This window comes from Plecotus auritus, assembly GCF_963455305.1.
Source record: "Plecotus auritus genome assembly, chromosome: 7".
Lineage (NCBI taxonomy): Eukaryota > Metazoa > Chordata > Mammalia > Chiroptera > Vespertilionidae > Plecotus > Plecotus auritus.
In genome coordinates this window covers 122,257,431-122,281,575 of record NC_137774.1, presented here as the reverse complement: position 1 = coordinate 122,281,575, position 24,145 = coordinate 122,257,431, and the positions used below count along the sequence as shown (strand labels likewise).

Below are 24,145 nucleotides of genomic sequence, written 5' to 3'. Positions count from 1 at the left end.
ATGGTAAGCAAAAACCAGTCTCTATTTTTATGGAATTTAGAGAAGAATACTTATATAATTTAAATGATCATACAAATATACATAAAATTACAGCTATGAAAACTCAGTGTAGGAAAAGCAAAAGGTGCTATTAGAAGATGGAGTAAGAAGTAGTGAACTATCTTTGGGGTTGATGAAAGGCTTTCTTGAGATACGAAGATTGGAGCTGAGATAGGAAGATAAGTTGGTATCAACTAGGTGAAAGAGGAAGAAGACATTTCAATGAATGAGGAAAGCATGTGCAAAGATCCTATGGCAGAAAGGAGCATAGCATGGCAAAAAAATGTAAAAAGGCTAATGTGTGGTGAGCAGAACCCAGGGTAGCATGGTGTCAGATGATGTTGCAGAGGTGGGTAATCCAGATCTATGTGGGTCTTATAGGGCAGGCTAACTTTTTTTGAATATATTTAAAGAAAAGAAAAATTCATGGAAGGTTTTTAAGCCATATGTGTGAAATTATAAAATTTAGTTTTGAAATTAGATTTGGGTGTGAGAAATCTATGGATGCAGTTTGGAGAATATTGCAAGTGGAAGTCCATATACATCTGGAAAGAAAACTAGGAGGTCATTGCAATAGTCAGGAGAAAGTTGATGGCAAATGTGGTGCTATGGATAACAGATACCTGGGGTTAAAATCAATGAGACTTAGTAATGGGTTGGATATAGTAGGATAGAAAGAGGGAGGTGTTCAGGTGGCCTCCTAGGTCTCTGGCTTCTACAATTGCCTGGATGTACCATTACCTAAAATAGGGAATAATAGAAGAGGATCCAATTGAAGGGGAATATCCTAAGTTTAGTTTGGGTCATGTTGAGTTTGAGGTGTCTTCATAATCTCCAGGTGAAAACTCAAGCATTCATATATTATTGGCACCCATGGATATATGGGTCTGTAGTCCTAGGAGAGATTAAAATTAGAGATATGAATTTTGGAAGTACATAGGTAGTACATGAAGCCACAGGCATGTATGACTTCACCTGGAAAAATTGATAGAACTCTGAAGATGTTCAATATTTAATGGCCAGGTCAAAGCAGATGAACCTGCAAAGAAGACAGAGAAACAGAAACAGAAAAGGAAGAAAACTGAGAGAACACCTCAGGAGAGTGTGTCTCAAGGTAGAGGAACTGGACAATGGTACTGTATGTTAAGGAGGTCACTAAGATGGTGTTTCTCACCAATATGTAACTATTTGAGGAAAAGAACATTGTCTCAAACTTCACTGCCTAACTTTTCTCTTACTATTAACACCTACCACAATGCCTTACCTGGAGAAAAAAAAATTTCAATGTGTTTATTGAAAGAATAAAGCAAACACAAATTGGTGAACTGAATAAAAGACCCACATAGTCTACAATATAATGAAGTCAAAGGTAGATTAATATATTGAGGGAAGGGGAAGAAGCTTATAAATCTAAAACAGGATTACATGTAGTAAAAGCATAATAGAAACAAAAGCATAGTAGAAATAAGTATCTACAGCTCAGAATGGACTGGCCACGAATAAAAATATCATGTTGCCATCATAAAACAAAATGACAGTATTAAATGAATGGACTATTTATTCACACTGATTGTGCTCATTGAATTCAGTGCAGTTATGACCTATGTAGCTAAGAAAGACCTGAAAAATATTTGGAAATATTTTAAAATATGCAAGGTGAAAGTTGGAAAATAATGAAAAGCATGGTAATGTATCACAGTATAATTTAATAAGATAGTATTCTGACAAACATTACATAAAAGGACAGTATGGTGTCATAGGATTAACCTTGAGATTAGTATCTTCTCTCCATGCCTTTGTTTAATGTAATATGAAACTGACTGTCCTTTCTAAATCAACCCACATCATTAGCCTATACCATTGTTAGGGATAATGAATACAGTACATTTTACTTATTGCTCGGAAAATACATTTACTTTTCCTAAAGCAAAGTCTTCTAAATTCTATTCCAGGAGTTCTAGGAGAACAAGAAAATTTTATTTTTTTACCAATTTTATACTTCATAGTTTTCTCTAGAAATCCTATAGACAAATTTATGGCCCATACAACTGGTTTTACAATTGTAACTATTGTTTTAAGTAATAATTTCAATCTTCCTCCTTGTTCTGTTTCTTCCTTCTCACCTACTTTTAGTTCATTATCTACACTAATAAAAGAGAAACATGCAAATTGACCATCACTCTGCTATGCCCACCAGCCATTCAGGAGGGAATATGCAAATTAGGAGGACAAAGATGGAGGCCGCCCAGCTGCTCCAGATGTGGAGTGGCTGGGCAGGGCAGGATGCCTGCTATGAGAGGGAGGGCATGGGGGATTGGGGGGGCGAAGGGATCTACAGGAGCGGCACTCCGGCGCAGCGAAGACCAAGATGGCAGACTCTGGCCGGAGTCTGCAGCAAAGACGAAGATGGCAGATTCAGGCTGGAGCGAAGGCCTGGGTCCCGGGTGCTGGAGGAAAACCGGTGTTGGAAGCCAAGGGAAGGAAGGCCTATTGCACGACTCTCTTCATGCAACAGGCCTCTAGTCCTAAATAATAAAAGCATGATATGCAAATCGACCAAACGGTAGAATGACCAGTAAGCGGGGAGCGGGCCCAGAGATCAGGCGGTGCCAGGCCAGCTAAGGCGTGTGCCAGCAGGCAGAGGGAGGGAACGGTGATGGGGAGTCGGTGACCAGCAGCGGCGGAGGGGCGATGGGGGAGGCCGGCACCATTCCCTGATTAGCCTGTCAGGTCGCCTTCCACAGAGGGAGGCTGGGCGGCAGCAGTGGCGGGGTGATGGGGGCAGTGCTGTCTCCTGATCGCCCATCCAGTCACCTCCCACAGAGGGAGGCCAGGTGGCAGCGTTGGGGTGATGGGGGGCGGTGCTGTCCCCTGATTGGCCAGCACGGTCGCCTCCCGCAGAGAGCGGGCCTAAGCTCTCAGTAGGATATCCCCTGAGGACTCCTGGACTGTGAGAGGGTGCAGGCCAGGCTCAGGGACCACACCCCCCCACCCCCAGTGTATGAATTTTTGTGCACCAGGCCTCTAGTCTTAATATATTTAATACTGTTGAAAGCTGACTGAAATCCTTTCTGAAACAATGCACATGTATAAATAAATAAATTACTAAGATCCTCCATAATTTTAAATATTTCATTCACCTCTCCTCTAAGCCTCCCCCTTTCAAAAAAGAAAAGCCCAATATATTTTTAGTGTGTCTTCATCTGACCCATTTATTTTCCTGAACAGTTCATTTTAGTTGCTAAGGTAAGAAATGGAGTTTTGAATAACAATTTGGGGTAAAAGACACACTGAAACAGCTGATATATGTGAGAGAGATGGATGACAAGGTGGAGATTTTTAAGGTCATATGATGGTGGTCTAAGAATTCCCATTACAATGTCTGACAAATACAAATCAAGAACTTGAGTTATTTTGAAATTATTATTATTGCTGTCCTGGGTTCCTTGGACTATACTACTGCTCTGAACGTGTTGAATCATAAATCACATGGGCCATGTCTTTCTAAGCAGATTACCTAGACCTGTTAGACAATAATTGTCAAAGTATTGCACTCAGTATAGTGGGGGCTTATACTGTACCTTACATGGAGAATTCAGAATAGCAAAGGAGAGACAAAGGCATTCTGGAAGAAAAAACTACATAAATAAAAGGCCTGGATCTGATAATAACCAATAAATAAAGGTTTAAGGTATGAAATAACTGTATCTTGAAGACAAGCAAGGAGACTGACAGCTGGAGCAGAGGAAATTCTTGTGTGCTCCAGGAAACAAGCCGTGAATAGACAGTGTGGGTGAAACAGAAGCTACTATAGGTTCTTGAGTAGGTGACTGGTAGAATGAGAGCAGTATCTCAAAAAGGCAAAACAATAGTAAAATGGACTAAGGTTGTTGTAATGGGTTGGAGAGAAAGGATGGTTCTAAGAAAACTTGGAAGGAGGAGTCAGCTGAAGAGGGTGACACTCTAGGACAGTGGTTCTCAACCCTTTTAATGCCGCAACCCTTTAATACAGTTCCTCATGTTGTGGTGAGCCCCTACCATAAAATTATTTTCGTTGCTACTTCATGACTGTAATTTTGCTACTGTTAATGAATTGTAATGTAAAGATCTATGTTTTCCAATGGTCTTAGGCTCTACAGCAGCGGTTCTCAACCTGTGGGTCACGACCCACAGGTTGAGAACCGCTAGCAGGGTTGCCTAAGACCATCGGAAAACACAGATCTTTACATTACGATTCATAACAGTAGCAAAATTACAGTCATGAAGTAGCAACGAAAATAATTTTATGGTAGGGGGTCACCACAACATGAGGAACTGTATTAAAGGGTCGCGGCATTAAAAAGGTTGAGAACCACTGCTCTGGGAACAGACAAAGAAGCAGCTCCACGTGGAAATCATACTCAAGGTTCTGCCCCAAAGCACTAAAGAATAGACACTCCTAGAATAAAAGACACCATGTGTAGAAGGATCAGTTGAGGACATCACGTTGGGTTTCTAGTAATACAGTGGATCATTCAAGAAATATGGGCCGCGGGACATGCAATGTTCAGGTAAAGGCAAATGCTCAGAGCTAGAATGCAGACCTAGAAATCATCTGTATGGATATTATAGGGTAAGCCATGTGAACAAAAGAGCAATAAAAATTGGGTTTCTTCTTACTTTTAAAATGTTTTTATCTTAATAAAATGAAATTGTTTTGTTATAAGAAATTTGGAAAATATAGAAAACTACACAGATAAAAATTAAAATTGTTTGCAATCCTACCATACAAAGACAAAAACTATACTCTCTAGTATATATCCTCCCAGTGTTTGTTTTTTTACATACACTTTTAATGCTAAGGCTTACTGCTTCTCAATAGTATCCCACCTTCTAGTAACTGTTCATCCTTGGCGATGTAGGGGTTCTCTCATCCTGCAAGTTTGGGGAATCAGCATACTAGATCCCCCCCTCCTTAGAAATAAACACTCCACATTAATATATCAGAGACCCCACAAAGTTGAACCATAAAAGATTGTACATAATGGAAAACTAACAATCTTAGATTTTCCATGCACACCTGTTAACATCCCCTTGAACTGCTCTCCCTTTGAAAGGTGGATGTGTAGTTGTCAGGAGCTTGGGCTTTGAAAGGGGACAAACCTAGTTTCAGAGTCTGCTCCCAGCTTTGTTCTCTTCTTATTACTTCAATCTCCACCAAAGAAGCACATGAGTGCTTACCTCACAGACCCATGTGAGGTTTGAGAGAGATAATATACATGAAGCACGTTGCAAGTCTATTATTCAGTTCACTCTAAAAACTGGGACAGATTTGATGATGTCATAATTACTAACCTTCAGTTTGCCCTTAACTATTAATCACAATGATTTGTCATGTAGTATTTTTTTAAATCAATCTTTTTAATGACTCCACATTCGTCAATCATATGGCTATCTCATAATTGATTTATCTAATTCCATAGTGCGGGATATTTATTTCCATTTTATTCGTTCACAAATAATGCTTCCTTGAACATCCTTACATATATAGTTTTGTCAACAGTTCTGGTTAATTCTTTATGATTGCATTGATTCCTGGAAATGGACTTGCTGAAAAGAGGGGCATAAATGTTTCTAAGGTTTTTGATACAGCTTACTAAAATGTCCTCTAGAAGCTAGTATCAAATTACATTTCTACTATGGTCTGACTAGCCACCCCATGTTTTAATCTTTCTGTTAGGATAATACTGGAGATTGGCGGCTACACAGAGCAAAAAGAAAGGTCTTACTACATTTATGCTGGCTTTAGGTATAGAAAAGAGAAAGAACTTAATTATAAGAAGTAGCTACTTGAAAGGTAGAAAACCATTTTTATGCTGACTTCCCAGGCCTCTAGCTGGACTGCACAGAGCAAGCCTAGAGGTGGAAGTCTTATAGATTAAGATAAAAGCAAATAATACAAATGGATTAAAGCAAATGTGAAAATAACATGGAGAACAAACATGTTTAGAAGTCTGGGAATTCATCAAAATGAACAGGTTGTTTGCTTAACTGATACTGTAAAAGACCCAGTTGTTTAATTTGTTACTTTTCCAGTAATGAATATTAAAATATTGGCTATTTAATTCTCAAAGACATAAGTTTGTATTTACATGCAAGTGGACAGAGTACTGAGGGCATTCCACTTCTAAGAATCAATCATAGGAGTTAATCAGAGATGTTGAAAAAGTTTTATATTTAAGTGAAGTAACAATACATTGGGGTCTTTGAAGGTAAGGTCTGTGTCTCATTGATCTTGGCCTCCCTGTTAACTATATGAGGATAGGCATGTAACAGGTAAATCATATATGTCTGCTATGTCCATAATGACTTTGTGTATAAGATTCTCACAATCCTCTATTTATGGGTAGGATTCTTGTTCCTCAAGAGAAAGATACAGTCAGTCAATTTAGATGATGAAATCACGATAGTGTATTTCCTAGATGAATCAAGAATGTATGGGGATTAACAATATGTCCTTTAGCTATACATAATATAGTTATTCACAGATACCTAGTAAAGATACTTTCTAATGATATATTTAGCAAAGAATCAAACTAATTTTCTACATGATGCCACAAAATGTCATCAGATTACTCTGGAAGTACATTTCATGCTTTAAATGACTTATATTTAAATACTGCTAATAAAATAATAAAAGTGAGTTACCCTATCAATAATTTTAAATGTTACTCCTCTCTCTACTTTTACTAAGGCTCTGAGTTAGTTACATGAATTAATCAGTTTTGCTGTCTTTTTTTTTAATACATTTTATTGATTTTTTTACAGAGAGGAAGGGAGAGGGATAGAGAGTTACAAACATCGATGAGAGAGACACCAATTCAGCTGCCTCCTGCACACCTCCTACTGGGGATGTGCCCGCAACAAAGGAACATGCCCTTGACCGGAATCGAACCTGGGACCTTTCAGTCTGCAGGCCAACGCTCTATCCACTGAGCCAAACCAGTTAGGGCATTTGCTGGGTTTTTTTTTTTTTTTTTTTTTTTTTTTTTATAATTAGTTGGAGAACTGCCAAATCCCCAGTCATGGGTCAAGAAGGATGAATTTTTAAATGACTAGGAGATTAGCTATAATATAATTAATCTCCAAAATATCACATTTTCCTGCTATATCAGTAAAGCTTTAAGTTAGTAGAATAACTAGGAAGCCTGTACATTGGATACTTGAGCTAAAAAAAAAAAAAAAAAAAAGATAAACAATACTCTTTACTTACCTGTGTATTATAAAAATTTGTAAGTTCTTTTTGTAAGATGCATTTATCTCTGTAGATAAAAGTTTCCATTAAAGTTAAAAATATAGAATTATAACTAGGATAGCATTTAGAGGTTCTCACCTGAGTGAAGAAGGGTGGAAATGCGATATGCAAGAAAGCCAATGTAATGGTTTCTTAAAAAGTGGTTTTAAGGAATCTGAAGCAGAATCATCTATGTCATGCTGAAAGGCCCTAGGGAAATAAAAATAATTATTTCAGTGTATACAGGAAGCATTAACTATGGAGACCATTGACAGTTTTTATTTTTATGTCGTATTCTATGGTAATGATTTTCGTGTTATGCTAGAATATACAATGCATCCATACTATCCACTTGGGATTTATGCCAGTAGGTGAGTCACAGGCCTCCATATAACAATCTTTACACTTGGGAAGGTTATGGCAATACCATTATCATTCAATCTTTTTAAAACTCACATTATAAAATTTGTCAAAAATAAACGTATAAAGAATAACAGTACAATGAATACCACTTATCTCTCCCTCCTCAACTTGGACCCAATAAATGGCAATATTTTGTCACATTTGCTTCATTAATGTAAAAATGTTTAGTATAAAGGTTCCTCTTTTTACTCTTTAAAGAGATTTACAAAAACTAAACAATTAATAAAAATTTATAATTAATTTTGTATTTTCTTAAAGGCCTACAGAGATCTTGTAAATAAGAATTTAAGTGTAAAATATTTGATTATTACTTCAAAATGTGAACAATTTGGCCTGACTCCCTGGTCTCCAACTATCTTTGGAGAACTGACTTTAACATTTTTCTAGATTGGCCCAAATTCAACAATAAATCTTGAGGTAATGCGAAAGAATTTGCTACATAAAATCTTTAGTAGATAGTCTGTTTAATAAAAAATTTATAGTAACAGGAGGCTATATTTGCCCACATGGAGTTAGGAGCAACAATGGGACCACTTTAGAAATAGATTTGTTTGAAGTGGTACTATTTCTCTTTCTCTAAAGTATAGGAGCAATAGCATCTTTTAGATAATATGTAGAACAGAATTTCATTTTGAAAGCCAGTCCCTGTCTTTTCATTTCACATCCTCCTTTTTGTACCTTTGCATTTTTTAAATTTGACCTCTCTCCTATTGGTCTTGTCAGGTAAAACACCTTCTAATTAAATATACTTAGACTTTTTTATACTTTTAATATATCATCTCCTCTTTGAAAGCCATTTTTCTCACTAATTTTCAAAATAGAACAAAACTCCTTAAATAGATTTCAAAATCAGGTAGTCGTATAGCCACTCCATGCATTCCATTGTGTGAACTAGAGAGATAAGCAGAAGCTAGTCAGGATACCAGAATATGCTTTTCTAGGGAGTCTGGATTTTGTATCAGCAATGAGGATTCACTGAAGAGTTTATAACATGAGAGTGACACCACCTATTTTATATTTTAGAAAAGTCACTTGAGTACAAGTGAGGAGAATAGACTAGTGATGATCAAGGTTGAGGAACAGAGATAATGAAGATGATACTGTGGTAAACAGGTAGAAGAGGGCAAGGTCCTAAGGTAGAAACAGAGGGATAGTGAATAGGAGACAAATGTCAATATAAATTAAATTAATATGGTTAACAATATTCATCCCCTAATGACATGTAGTTGGAGATGGCATGAGGGAAAAGCAGAAGAGAAAAGAATTGAGGGAAAAGATTTGTAAGATGACTTGCAGATATTTTAAGTTATAGATATGTTGAGGGAGCTGCAGACAGTTGAAGTACATTCAAAAAGAGACATACAACAGGAATTTGGATTTATTGATCTAACCTATACATGAGACATCTGGGTTGAAGATACTGATGTGGACATCATTAGCATGACAGTGAAGCCATAGGAATGGGTGAAGTCACCCAAAGAAAGAGTGTAAAATGAAAAGATAGTCAAGGAAAGAACTCCAGAACACATTGATATTTAAAGGGTGAGGTGAGAAAAAGAAGCACTCAAATGCAACCAAGAAGGAATAATCAGAGAAGTAGGCAAAGAACCAGGAGACAGTGACAATAGGGAAGCCAACGGAAGACAAATGGCTAATAGTGTCAAAAGGTGCAGAGAGAGTAAGGAAATGGAGAAACAAAAATTGGAGTTAGTGATTGGGTGTGCATGGATAACCTGACCCATGTTGTTTGTTTAGCAATATGAGGGCAATTGCAGTGATGCAATTCTATTAAAAGTCTAAATGATGAATGTATTGAGTGAATGGTAGGTGTCAAAGTGGAGACAATGAGCACAAACCATATTTTAGGAGGGAAAAAACAGTAGTCAAGAAGGATACATTTTAATGCAGGAGAGGTTGGGGGAAGAACCAGAGTAGAAAGAATATTCTGACATTGTGGAATAGGATGTAAATGTGGTTAGGTGAAAATATTTGCTTTGGTTGGGAAAAGAGATACATTGATCACCTGTCAAAGGATATCGAGGTGAGTAGGGATTGAGATAATTATTAAGAATGGAGATGAGAAGTTCAAGTGCATTTATGATGGTCTGGGTTTTCTCAGAAAAGTACAGGGGCAAGGCCATCTGCTAACAAATAGTGGGATGGGGGCTAGTAGGGGATTTGACCAAAGTAGGTGATGGAACAGGTAGCTCTTTAGAGATTGGACAAAATGGGATTTTATGTTGTCAAAAGATATAAAAGGACAGCTGAGTGCTTTTTTGCCAGCAGTGTTCCAGAGTCTTGGGTAGAGAGGCCAAGAGAGGTGCAGAGCAAGAACATGCAATAGCCAGAGGGCTAGAAAAAGGGGGGACCTGGGATAAAATGAGAGGAGATGCAGCAAGGGGTCTGGAAAGAAAGGGAGTCTCAAAGGAAGTGAAAGACTGGGGGGAAGCATGGGACAAAAGAGAAGGGGCTTGGTGAGAGAGCAGGAGGAACTGGAGATGGTAGGATCATAGCTTCTGCCTACTTTGCCTACCTCTTTGAGCTCTTTGCATGAATTCCCATGTGTCCAGTTAACTTGGGGCCACCCTAGTTATCTAAGAATAAATACCTTTCCTAGAATGTGTCTCTGTCATGTTCAGCTAGCCACTGAAGATCATTTAAAAGCAGTACATAGCCACATGTAGGAGCTCTGGAGCCAGACAACCTGGATTTGCATCATGAGTGTGCTTTTTATTACATGTGTAATGTTTTTTAATTTATTTCACTTCAGTTTTCTCATTTGTAAAATGGGGATAATAATCACAAACACCTCAGTGTGATGATTCAGATAATGCATATATGGACTTAGCCAAGTATGTTGTATATAATAAGGACTCACTGTATGTAGGTATCCTATATAATAAAGAGGTAATATGCAAATTGACCCTCACGCCCTCAAAAGATGGCTGCCAAGACCAGGCCGGCAGTGGGGTTAGTAAGGGACAACCAAACGAATGAACTGCAGGCTGCGTGGGACAACAAGGCCAGCAGGGGGGTTAGTGCGGGAAGATCAAATGACTGAACAGCAGGCTGCATTGGGCAACCAGGCCCGCAAGGGGAGGGCAGTTGGGGGCGACGAGGCCAGCAGGGGGGACAGTTAGGGGCAACCAAGCTGGCAGGGGGGGCAGTAAGAGGTGACCAGGCTGGCGGGGGGGGGGTTAGTTAGGGGCAACCAGGCTGGCAGGGGGGGGTGCAGTTGGGGGCAACCAGGTTGGCAAGGGGGGCAGTTAGGGGCAACTAGGTCGGCAGGGGGGGCAGTTAGGGGCAATCAGGCCAGCATGTAGAGTCAGTGAGGGGCGATCAGGCTGGGGGGGGGGCAGTTAGGGGCAACCAGGAAGGCAGGCAAGTGAGCAATTAGGTGCCAGCGGTCCAGGATTGTGAGAGGGATGTCCGACTGCTGGTTTAAACTGGCAGTCAGACATCCCCCAAGGGGTCGCAGATTGGAGAGGGTGCAGGCTGGGCTGAGGGGACCACCCCCCAATGTACAAATTTTGTGCACCGGGCCTTTAGTTATTAGTATAATGATAGTTGTAAATACTCCTAATGGTCTATGACTATCTCAAAACGGATGTGAAATTCCAAAAGTGTAAACAGTTGCCTAGTTACAGTTTTATCCTCAAGTTTAGAAAAATAATGGAGGATCTAATGATAATGGAATGGTTATGTAGCCAAATTTTCTTAGACTACAAACCACTGGCAATCCAATACTTCCCAGAACATTTCTTCCAGTACCTAACCTCTTTTACTTCACTGATGGTTTCTCAGTTGTACTGGTAATAGTGAGATTATTTGGCTTTAAGAAATGTTATGGCAGATGTTTATAGTCTCAGAGGGGGTGGGATCTGTATGAGCATTTAATTCCACAGCAAGATCCCAAATTAGTTTCATTATTCTGGAGAGTATAACAGGGTGAAAATTGGCCCACAAGCCTCAATGGGAGAATGAAATGATGAGCTAGCTATTAGATAACCTCTAATGATATTTTGGTATGCAGTTAAAAGAGAGGATGCTCTAAATAATTCATAGTGAAGAGTAAAATACAATTGTATGAGCTACAGAATTATATTTTTCAACAAATATAAAAGAATTTTGACATAGCAAACTTTAATACTCATTTTAAAGTAAGTAATTGTCTATTGGTTGAAGCAGAATACATGTACTCACATCCCCAAATTAGCATATTGTAAAGATGGCTTTGTTAAGGGAATAGAATGAATATGGGGAAATTCTTTGCCTTTGCCCTTTTCCCAACATCAACTAACCCAGGCCCCTTCCCTCCCATTAATATCATAAAGCCTCTGGGCTCATCACACCTCACCACTTGAGCACTATACCCCAGATTCAGTCTCCTGGTCCTCAGATCTACAATTATGCTATCTTCCTTCCCTTTTTGCATTAATAAATTGATTTATTCCTTGGGCTTATGCAGCCAGCTGCTAGAATGAAATAAATCCACCGCACATAAAAAGTGAGAACAAGTGATAAACTAAAGAGCTGGCTGGATTTTATGCTTCTCTTATGCCACCCTGCTTTTGGCTGCCCTCCCAGTAGAACTGTGTCTCAATATACAATATAATGTTAATGAAATAAACCTCCAAGATGGAAACAAGGCAGCCCAAGGGTCAGGTCAGATGTCTTGTATCATATGAGCCTACCACAGTGCCTGAGCCATTAGAGGTGCTCAGTAAATAAAAATATCAAGAAGTAGAACTGGTTTGAAACTAAACTATTGAGAAAGCCTGGAATACTTGAGATAACTGAGGCCATGTGAGCCTTTCTGATTGCCTTAAAATCACAAGCAACTAATCATGAATACATAGAGATAACTAAATTCAATTTACTTTACCATTTTAGACATAATATTAAGTCACTGGTTTGCTTTCATAAACCAGTGTTACCCCTGGGACTGTAAGTAGTTGCCTAAATTTTATTAAGTGAGAGAAATAAAGATACCCTTGAAGTAAAACATGGTTCACCATATTTCTCTTGCCCCCTTGGCTTGTGTTTCTCATGATGAAAATAACTCTTTGAGGTTAGAAAATGATGACTTAAAGTTAGAAAATGACTAGCACAATGTTTGGCCTATAGTCTACCATAGTAAAGGTCAACCATAGTAATTACTGGTTAAATTAAAAAAAAGAAATATGAATAAAAGATATTGTCAGACCCTGCTTAGCAGAAAGAGGGATGAATTTTGGGGCCATCTGTGAAAAGCAGTCTTGGGTGGTACACAGGCAAGGGGCAGGTTGAGAAGAGAACATATGGTAGAGAAATAGAATAAGACTTGACCCCTGAGAACAGAGCAGAAACCAGCTAGTCAAAGATTCAGGACAAAGGCCTTCTCAAAAGTTAATCACTAGCTTTTACCAGTGTTTTTACCCTATTAGGACCACACATAAAGCTGTTTGATTTAAGTGTTGTGGGTTTTTTAAAATAGAAATATTCCCCTAAAATAATATTTAGAGGGAATGGGAACAAAGGCAGTCAGTCATTTAATCAGAAACAAAATGGCAAAGACAAGAAACTTCACTTTCTGGATTGTTTTGCATCCTGCAGACATCATTTTTTGTCTACATTTTAAGTATTTTTTATTTTTATTTCCATTCAGTCTTTACTCACTTTTTAACAGCTTTCTGAGTGATATAATTCACATACCACGAAATTTGCCCATTTTAAGTGTACAATAAAATGGATTCTAATATATTTAACCTTCACCTCTATCTAATTTTAGAACATTTTGATTAGCCTAAAAAGAAACCCCTGCACCCATTAGCAGGTACTAACCATTCTCCTTTTCTCCCCTGAGCAACCACTAATCTACTTTCTGTTTCTATTGATTTGCCTATTTTGGACATTTCTAGTAAATTTGTGTGCTCTTATGTCTGGTTTTCTTCACTTAGCATGTTTTTTATTTCACCTCTGCTGTAGTATCTATCAGTATTCTATTTCTTTTTATTGCTGAATAATATTCTACTACATGGATATGCCACATTTTATTTATCCATTCATCAGTTGATGGACATTTGGGTTTGCTCCACTTTGTTATATTATGAAAACTGTTGCTGTGAACATTTGTGTACAAATCTTTGTGTAAACATATGTTTTTATTTCTTTCAGGTATAAAACTATAGTAAAATTGCTGGGTCATATGACCATATGCTCAACTTTTTACTTATGCATATTCTATGGTTCCCATTTTGAGGAACTACCTGTTTTCCAAAGATTTCCAGACACTCTGGAGGTATAAAAAACAAAGTTTTAGACCAATATATTTTGTTTTGTGAGGGACTGTGAAATAGTTTTTAAAAATAAATAACAGGGGAACCAAGATGGTGGCATAGGTAAACACCTGTACTTGCTGCCTCTCACAACCACATCAAAACTACAACTAAAAGACAAAACATTGATCATCCAAAACCATGAGAAAGCTGGCTGAGTGCAAGTTCTACAACTAGAAGGAAAGAAAAAAGCGTATTGAGACTGGTAGGAGGTGTGGAGGTGTGGAGGTGCGGAGGTGCGGAGGCGTGTGCAGAACAGGCTGGCAACTGGGTGCACTGTTGTTTTTTTTCAATCGTGAGGGAGATACAAGCTCCCGACTGCTCTGAACTCCAGTTCTGGGCGAGACTCTGGGGACCCAGACTCATATGGGGAGAAACTGGACTGTCTGACATCGGGCCGGAACATGAGAGCAGCTTTCTCTCAGAGGTGCTTGCAGCGATCATTGTTCCTGCGTGGGGGCATGGGATGCGGAGACCTCTCCAATGCAGGGCTGACTGGCAGCCATTGCTGTTTGCTCTGCCCTGGGGATTTCCTGAGGCCCGCCCCGCCCAGTTTACAACCCCACTCAAGCTGTGCACAGCGGCTTTTGCATATGAATGGCCTGTCCTTTTGCAGTCTAACCTAACAAACTGCAGCTAGGTCAGAGAGCTCCAAAGCCTCCAAAAGAAGGCCTAAGACTCGGCAGCAGCAGCTGGCCTTGCTTCACAGCTGGGCCTCATCTGGGCACCTCCAAACCCCAAACAAAGAGGAGGAATCTGCAGATATCTGTTGCTCCTGCTGGGTGGCCTCAGGCAGTGGCTGACTTTGCACCTCCTTGGAGATCCAAGAGCCAGTGTACTCAGTGGTCAGTGCGAGACCATACCAGATTACAACTCTTCACATCCATAAGGGACACACTCAGGGGGCAGACTCAGTGAGCACCAAAGCCCCACTGAAGCAAGTCCTGTCCCATAAGGGTGTCTCCAGCACAGCAGTTCTTTCACTGTAGACACAGCTGGTCCTCACAGCCAACTGGCCTGGAGGTCAATTCCTCCCAGTGATACCATCAACAATCAAGGCTTAACTACAACAAGACTGTGCACACAGCCCACAAAGGGGTGCACCAAGAGAGTCCACCTCAGGTAACTGGGGAGGCTGAGCCACTGGGCCCTATAAAACACCAGCACACAAAGCCACTCTATCAATACAGGGAAGCAATCAAAATGCGGAGACAAAGAAACATGTCGCAAATGAAAGAAATGGAGGAAAGCAAACTACTGGATGTAGAATTCAAAACCACAGTTATAAGATTACTCAAGAATCTTCTAGAAACCTCTGAGGAACTAAGTGAAACTTTCAAGGATCTTAGTGTAAATGACAAAAAATGGAAAAGGACCAGTCAGAAATTAAACATACACTGACTGAAATAAAGAATAATATACAGAAATTCAACAGTAGACTAGAAGATCCCAAGAATGAAGTCAAAGATTTGAAATACAAAGAAGCAAAAAACACCCAACTGGAAGAGCAAAAAGAAAAGAATCCAAAAATAAGAAGATAGTGTAAGGAGCCTCTGGTACAACTTCAAGCGTACCAACATCCGAATTATGGGGGTGCCAGAAGAAGAGAGAGAGCAAGATATTGAAAACCTATTTGAAGAAATAATGACAAAAAACTTTCCCTACCTGGTGAAAGAAATAGACTTACAAGTCCAGGAAGTGCAGAGAACTCCAAACAAGAGGAATCCAAAGAGGACTATACCAAGACACATCATAATTAAAATGCCAAGGGCAAAAGACAAAGAGAGAATCTTAAAAGCAGCAAGAAAAAAACAGTTAGTTACCTACAAGGGTGTACCCATATGACTGTCAGCTGATTTCTCAACAGAAACTATGCAGGCCAGAAGGGACTGGCAAGAAATACTCAAAGTGATGAATAGTAAGAACCTACAACCAAGATTACTCTACCCAGTAAAGCTATCATTTAGAATTGAAGGTCAGATAAAGAGCTTCACAGACAAAAAAAAAAGCTAAAGGAGTTCATCACCACCAAACCAGTATTATATGAAATGCTAAAGGGTATCCTTTAAGAAGAAAAAGGTAAAGATAAAAAATTATGAACAACAAAGTGACAACAAATACATATCTATCAACAAGTGAATCTAAAATCAAGTGAATAAAAAATCTGATGAACAGAATAAACTGGTGAATATAATAGAATCAGGGGCATAGAAAGGGAGTGGACTGACAATTCTCGGGGGGAAGGAGGTGTTGGGAGTGCGAGAAGAGACTGGACAAAAATCTTACACCTATGGACGAGGACAGTGAGGGTGGTAAGGGCATGGGGTGGGGTGGGAACTGGGTGGAGGGGAGCTATAGGGGTGGGGGGAAGAGGAACATCTGTAATAATCTGAACAATAAAGATTTTTTTAAAAATAATAATAAATAAATAACAGCCCAGCCCGCATGGCTCAGGGGTTGACCATTGACCTGTGAACCAGAAGGTCACAATTTGATTCCCTGTCAGGGCACATGCCAGGGTTGTGGGCTCGATCCCCAGTGTGGGGTGTGCAGAAGGCAGCTGATCTATGATTCTCTCTCATCATTGATGCTTCTATCTCTCTCTCCCTTTCCCTTCCTCTCTGAAATCAATAAAAATATATTTATAAATAAATAAATAATAGCCTAAGAAAAACATAACTTCAAAAGATCTAGCATGAGTCTGAAACTAGAGACACAACATTGAAATACCTTGGAATTTAGTCATTCAAAAGCCATATGAGTGACACCAAGTGAACTCCAAGACAGGTCTGCTGCTTTTGGCTTAGTGATCTCCATTCTGACCTATTTGTAATGACTTCGGCCTTTGCATGGTACATTGTATATTCTTTCATGTTATTAAATGTTAAAACATTGGGGACAGTAAACCTTCAAAAATTTTCCACTTATAAGAGTTTTTATATGACACATAAATATTTTTTATCATTAAAATTTTTTATCAGAAATTATTAAGGACAGGTTATTTCCTCTTGTGCAGCGTTGTATTCATTGTGCTAATCACAGGGGTAAGGGAGGCAACAACATTAGTTGAGCTGAAACTAAATTATAAAATCCTAAGAATTAATTTGTTAATTTTTTATGTACAAATTAAAACTAGCATTCTATGCTAGGCACAATGAAGGCACAATATGATATGAAACCATTGTCTGAGTGTGTGTATGAATGCACATTGACAGCACTTCTGAACATGTAGTTTAACGCCTTTATGAAAGAACTACAAGTGATAAGCACTTTGGAAAATGCCTGGTGAATATTTTATGTTTCAGCAGGTCTCTTTCCCTGGAGGGCAAACATAAAGTACTCCTTTTACAACATTCTAAAAGAAATCTACTAAGGAGAGTAAAAAAGAACACACGTTTTTGCAAACAGGTTTCATTCTTCCTGAAAAGATTTTAAAATCATATATTCCTGCCCTGGGATTTAGTGGTCCTACACTAAGCTCAGAAAGAAAAATACATTCAGTTTATCTGTCAGAACTGCTTGGAATAAAGGCAGACACCTTCTAAAAAGGCATATTACATAGAGTGACAAACGTTAGGTATAGTTTATTAAAAAAAAAGTCAATACTATTAACATCTTATTGTTACTTTTCACCACTTCCTCAAAGCATATAGTTTAATTTTTTAATGTGAGGTGGAAATACAGTTTTTTCTAAAATACGTATAACAATTTCATATCCTGTCTATGAAGGGAAGCTAAGTAAGTCAATAGGGTTCTTGCAATGTCTGTATATTTTTTTCGTAATCGGTGAGAACATGCTGCCCTGTAGATTTATTTGCCAAGACAAAAGCAAAATATATTTCAAAGATTGGATTGTCTTTTGAAAGACAAACATAAAATTTAAACCGACATGAATGTATAAAATTTGAAAAAATTTTTATAAAGTGAGATTAAAAAGGAATTAAAGTATATCTAGATATTTGTTCATACTTCAAAGCAATATAGCTATCTGTTTTATAAGGAAAAACCAGAGGCAGTACATGGTGTAAAATGTTCTATAATCCTGGTTGAAATTAGCAATTTAAATTTGCTTAATGAGGTTACAGTGAAATATCTAATGCACAAATCACAGAGATTTGAGCACTTGCATAGTTGTTTAAAAATGTATTAAAAGGCTATAGGTTAACAATAATAAATGTATATTATTATTATTAAAATATGCAATCTTTGATAATAATTTATTTGTTTTACAAATGCATTGGGGATTAAAATTTTTCTATTCATCTGTGACTAACCATGAAATTCAATATTGCTTACCATGACCAATTCATGAAATTTGTCAACTTTGTTCCTGATTTTCACAGGGCCTTCCCCTTAGATGAAATGAACCATTTAACTAAGAACACAACAATTTTTTCATCTATGGTAAATCAGTTTAGTTTATTAGGATTTACTATGGATTTCAGACCTTGAGCTTTTTATGATTATGAACCATTATATATTTAATCCCAAATGTCTAACAGCTTATCTCACTGTTTCTCCCCCTTTCGGAAAGAATTCTCCATTTCTAAAATTATTTCAATGCCAGAAGGAACAATCTATAAGCAATGGGTTAGTTGAAAGTCAAACAGCAGGTGAAAATTATGGGAAATTGAAATCAAAGTTGTTATTTACTCAGAAATTCTAACAAAAAAACCCTCAAAATTTCCTGAAAATCAAGATTCATATATTGCCCTTATCTGAGTGTTAAGAAAAGAATACTTTGCCTAGTTTATCCTAAGAAATAGAAATACTGTATGTCTAATTTTTACTATCCAAGAAATAAGAATATGAAATTACCTAGTCTTTCAAGATAAAGTGACTACATTGGAGGAGAGTTTAAACAAAATTATATTACTATGTTAGAAAATCTACTCCAACATTTTCTCTATTACTAATTTGAATAAAATAAACCAGAAAAGTAGTTCAGAAATTTTAATTTCCCTAAATGTTATTTATTTACCTAAGTAAACTACATCAACATTTTAAAAATGTAATTGCTTAGTCCTATTTCCAGTTGCCATTACTAGCTCAGATACTAGAGCCTAATACTAAAAATGAAAATCTATGGTAGATTAACTGATAGTGTGGAACTATGAAGTCTCTTCCAGATTCGGGCATATTTTAGAACCATTTTTAATGTTAATTTTTTATTAGAGCAAACCAATTTATATAAAATTAAAAGCTAAAAATATTTTTGAAAAGCCATTAGATATAATTTTATTTTTTCATAGAGTTTCAAGCTATGACTGAAATAACCAATCCCTTAATATAATTTGATCATTTAAATAACTCAAAGAGTGAAGCTTAAAATGGTTCCTGACTGTATTGGAGCTTTATCAACTGAGTGAAATTTACCAATAGAGACATAACACAGTATTCAGACTAACCTGCTTTGAGAATGAAGAAACCCCTGTTGGTTAGTGTTAGTTTTGTACAACAGCCCAATTCACAATACAAAAAACGTACTTCAAAAATTTTCTACTTTCCACTTATACAATTCAGTAAGTAGAATGAAAATAACTGTTAAATCCCATTATTTTCTATATTGTAATAGCTAAAAAGAAAATATATTTGATACTTACTGATATAAGTCAGTTAATGGTGAAGTCAAAATGACTAATGTTGTCAACAGATTATTACAATGGTTATAAATTTTAAAAATTTTATCATCTATATATTCATGAGGATTCAAAAGTTTCTGTACAGATGTGCAAACTGACCATAACATGTTCTCAGTGCATATTAAAATTGTTGTGACATCAAGTCTATTAGAAAGAAAAAGAAGAAAATTGTGTTAAACAAAAGTACCTTTCTACTTGGTATATACACTATCTTTTATATTTCTTGTATTAAACATATATAAGAATATAAATATTTGGTTAGATATCAGAGCTTCAGAGATCAAAGACAGAAGGCATCAAAACTAGGTTCTGAGTTTCCATAAAACCATTATCTTTAGGGATTGTGAGGTCTAAAGAGTTTTAGGGGTGTTTTTAAAAAAATATGTTTTTATTTTGCATTATCAGGATACTATTCAAGAAGTTCAGGAGACTTTCCTTGAAATTACAGTCAGTAAAAGAAAAGTAAAGTTAAAATAAAATTTGTTATTACATCCTATCTAATAAAAGAGTAATATGCAAATTGACCATCACTCCAACACACAAGATGGCTGTCCCCATGTGGTCAAAGATGGCTGCCCCCATGTGGACATAAGATGGCTGCCACAAGATGGCCAGCAGGGGAGGGCAGTTGGGAGGGACCAGGCCTGCAAGGGAGGGCAGTTGTGGGTGATCAGGCCAGCAGGGGAGGGCAGTTAGGGGTGACCAGGCCGGCAGAGGAGGGAAGTTGGGGGCGACCTGGCCTGCAGGGAAGGGCAGTTGGGGGAGACCCAGGCCTGCAGGGGAGAGCAGTTGGGAGGGACCAGGCCTGCAGGGGAGGGCAGTTAGGGGTGACCAGGCCTGCAGGGGAGGGCAGTTAGGGGTGACCAGGCCTGCAGGGGAGGGCAGTTAGGGGCAAACAGGCTGGCAGGGGAGCAGTTAGGCATCAATCAGGCTGGCAGGGGAGTGGTTAGGGGGTGATCAGGCTGGCAGGCAGAAGCGGTTAGGGGCAATCAGGAAGGCAGGCAGGCGAGCAGTTGGGAGCCAGCAGTCCTAGATTGTGAGAGCGATGTCCAACTGCCCGTTTAGGCCCCATCTAAACGGGCAGTCAGACATCCCTCAAGGGGTCCCAGATTGGAGAAGGTGCAGGCTGGGTTGAGGGACACACACGCCCGTGCACGAATTCCATGCACTGGGCCTCTAGTATATATATATATTAGGAAAAAAATTGATAGCAGAACAATTCTCCTCATCCAAGTACAAGTTGTCAAAAGAAAGTTACACAGGTGGGTCACATGTTTTCCAAGCAAGTGGGAGATGAGAAAGAAATGACACCAGAAGCACTAATGTAGTGTCAGAAATTTCCAATAATACATAAATTTTGGCAAATATCCTATATTATTTATCTTATTCATAAATTCATTTCTTTGTTTCTATCTTTGTTGAGTTTTAATAGGGACACAAAGATCTGTTTAAAGATTATTTTGGTGTACAATTAAATTTTACAGACCTCATTTAATTTCTTCATTTTTCTTTTATATTCAGTGTTGAAGAAATATACATCCTATATAATAAAAGGCTAATATGCAAATTGTCCCCTCGGGAGTTCCACCTACCAGGAATTTGACCACTCGCTATGATGTGAGCTGACCACCAGGGGGTAGCGCAGAATGAAGGAAGGCCCTGGCTGGCAGCCAGCAGCCAGGGAAAGGAAGGCCCTGATTGGCCCTGATTGCCAGCCAGGCCTAAGGATCCTACCTGGGCATGAATTTCATGCACTGGGCCTCTAGTACAGGGGTGGGCAAACTTTTTGACTTGAGGGCCACAATGGGTTCTTAAACTGGACCGGAAGGCTGGAACAAAAGCATGGATGGAGTGTTTGTGTAAACTAATATAAATTCAAAGTAAAGGAGCTGAGGGGAGAGCAAGAGAACCGGATAGAACAGCCGGATCCGGCCTGCGGGCCATAGTTTGCCCACGGCTGCTCTAGTATATTAATAATATATCACATATATTATGTATAAATCTTATATATGGTTGTGGTATTTGACAGTTGGATGCTACTGGAATACTAAATGCATCAATAATCACCTTTAGGGAGGTTTAATTGTATTTGCATCCATTTACTCTACTTGCTGATTAAATAATTTCAAATCTAAAATATATGCACACATACACACACTTTTGATTTCCAAATGAATGGTTGTTTAGATTAAACATACAAATAAATATATTTTATGTAGAAAAGTTAAAAGAAATAACTCTAGTTCTGAGTGACATTATTATGTAACTGCCCAGAAAATAAAAACCAAAAGTCTCTATAGTACAATTACTTAATTAAATATGCTACCTATTTCATGAGTTAATAGTAAACATCTTAAAATGACTTGCCACCTCATAGTCAAAAGTGATATATTCTACATAAGGAAAAAGAATGAAGGTATTCTTTGCTCTCAAAAGGAATTTTCCATCTATTCTTTGGAGTTCATTTAAAAAAAAAAAGAGAGAAGGGGGGGGAAATGGCGGTGGAATAGACAGACATGTCCCGATCCTTGTCCCGGAGCAGATAGAAAGAACAGCTGAGGGTTGCATGGGGAGTGTTTGTTGGTGAGTTGAGGGACAGCTCTACTCCAGGAGACGGTGGGGACTGCTGGACGGGGCTCCCTCCTGGAGTGACTGGCTCGGACGCAAAGACCGCACCATCTTGAAGGGGAAAGTGGATGTTATCGGAAGCCTGAAAATCTACAACTACGGCACCCACCGAACAGCTGCAAACCCCAGAACACCGGTCCCCAATTGGCGCAAACACGCAGATTCAGAGGAGCTCTACACTCCACCACAAAAAGGTCAGATTTCGCCTGGGATAAGGTGAGGTCTCTGGTCCCAGCAGGAGAGAGAAATGTACGCACTGTAGGAGCTGGAGGACCAGGGGAAGTCTGCGCCTAGGAATATCCATGGCTGTTGGGGCTGGCGTGATCCGTGAATGTGGAAGGGGGTCCTCAGAGCTGCTAACATAAAGGAACTCTAAAAAGCAACCCATTTTGATCTGACGCAAAAGGAAAGCCTAAAAATTTTAAAAGTGGTGGCTGCTTAGACCCAAGGGGGAATAAAAGACTGCACAGACTTGCACGCAGCCCTGGAGTTCGCACGCTTACGCTGGCTCTTCTTTTTTTCCTTCTTTCTTTTTCCTCTTTAAATCCTTGTTTCTGAATACTAAGCCCAATACATAGGATCATCCAATTGGGGACACCCTAAGAGACTGCAGGGGAAAGTTGTTTTTCTGGAACCTGGGGATCAGAGCGGGGAATAACCATCAGAGAACCAGCTCTGGGGCAACCCACTCCCACAGGTATTGAGTGCCACAGGGAAAGCAGGATCTAAGCACTGGCTAGAGAGGACCTATAGACTTGGAGGTCAATCCAGAAACACTGCCACCCAGGGGTTGAATCACAAATTGACTCTGTGTAAACACAAATAAAGGAATACAAGAAATTAAGACACACTGCCTGCTTAAAAATCAGGACTGGCTTACAACACTGAGGAGCAGTGGAACACAGGGAACTGCAATACTGTCCTGACTAGGAAACAGGCGTGCCAAACAGAACAACAGAGGAAGTGAATGACCTTCATTACTGCACATTTTTATTTTTTTCATCTTTTACTTAAGAAACTAATTTTTTTCTTTTTTCCTCACTTGATTTTACCCTTTTAATTATTACATTGTTATTTTCAATCAGTATTATTACTACTACTATTTTACCTTTTTTAAAAAAATAGTGTCATTTTATTTTCTCTTTATATTACTTTGGGATTAGTGTTCTACATAATATTTTCATCTTTCCTTTAGCATCATGTTACTCTATCTCAACTTTACTTTTATGCCATCGCTCTCTTCCTAACTTTTCCCCTTTTGTTGTCCTGTTTCTCTTACCCTTTTCCTGCTTTAGATTTTCCCTATTCTTTCTTTTTACTCCCTGTTAAAATTTCATGCTACTTATGTATCTAATTTCCAATCCCCAGCTCCAAGTCCATACACACCTCTCTCTTCTCTGTCTTCACTATCCAAAAAATTGTTTTTCTCTCTGTCCTTTTGTTGTTGTTTGCTTGAATGTTGATTATATCGATTTTTATGCTTGTTTGTGAGATTGTTTTGCTTATTTTTTTGTTTGTTTTGTTTTTATTTGTTTTTTGCTTCTGTTTTCCCTCACCTCACTTGATATTAGTTGTTGTTTGTAGTTTGTATTCATCTCCAGGTACTTGTTGCTGGCATCTGTTGGGATTAGTGGCTGTTCTATTGGAGTTTTCTCCCCATATATATAGTTTGTTCCCCGCTTCTTTCATATTCTCTTTCTTTTCTCTCTTACTTTTTTTTCCCAATTTCATTTTTGCATTCCTTTCTTTTTTTTTTTTCTCTTCTTCTTTCTCTCCTATCCTCTAATTTGCCTTTCTCTGGTGGTCACCTTTATTTGGGGTTA

At 38.4% G+C, this 24,145-nt stretch overlaps 1 protein-coding gene across 1 annotated transcript in view; it reads right to left on the bottom strand.

Moving 5' to 3' along the window:
• KIAA0825 overlaps positions 1-24,145 on the bottom strand; it is a 373,779-nt gene that overhangs the window by 224,158 nt on the left and 125,476 nt on the right. Inside the window, exons 12-13 of the mRNA XM_080678353.1 lie at positions 19,656-19,838; positions 7,412-7,522 (exon numbers count right to left, since the gene is read on the bottom strand). Coding sequence (XP_080534479.1) covers positions 7,412-7,522; positions 19,656-19,838 — 294 coding nt within the window. The remainder of the gene's footprint in view (positions 1-7,411; positions 7,523-19,655; positions 19,839-24,145) is intronic.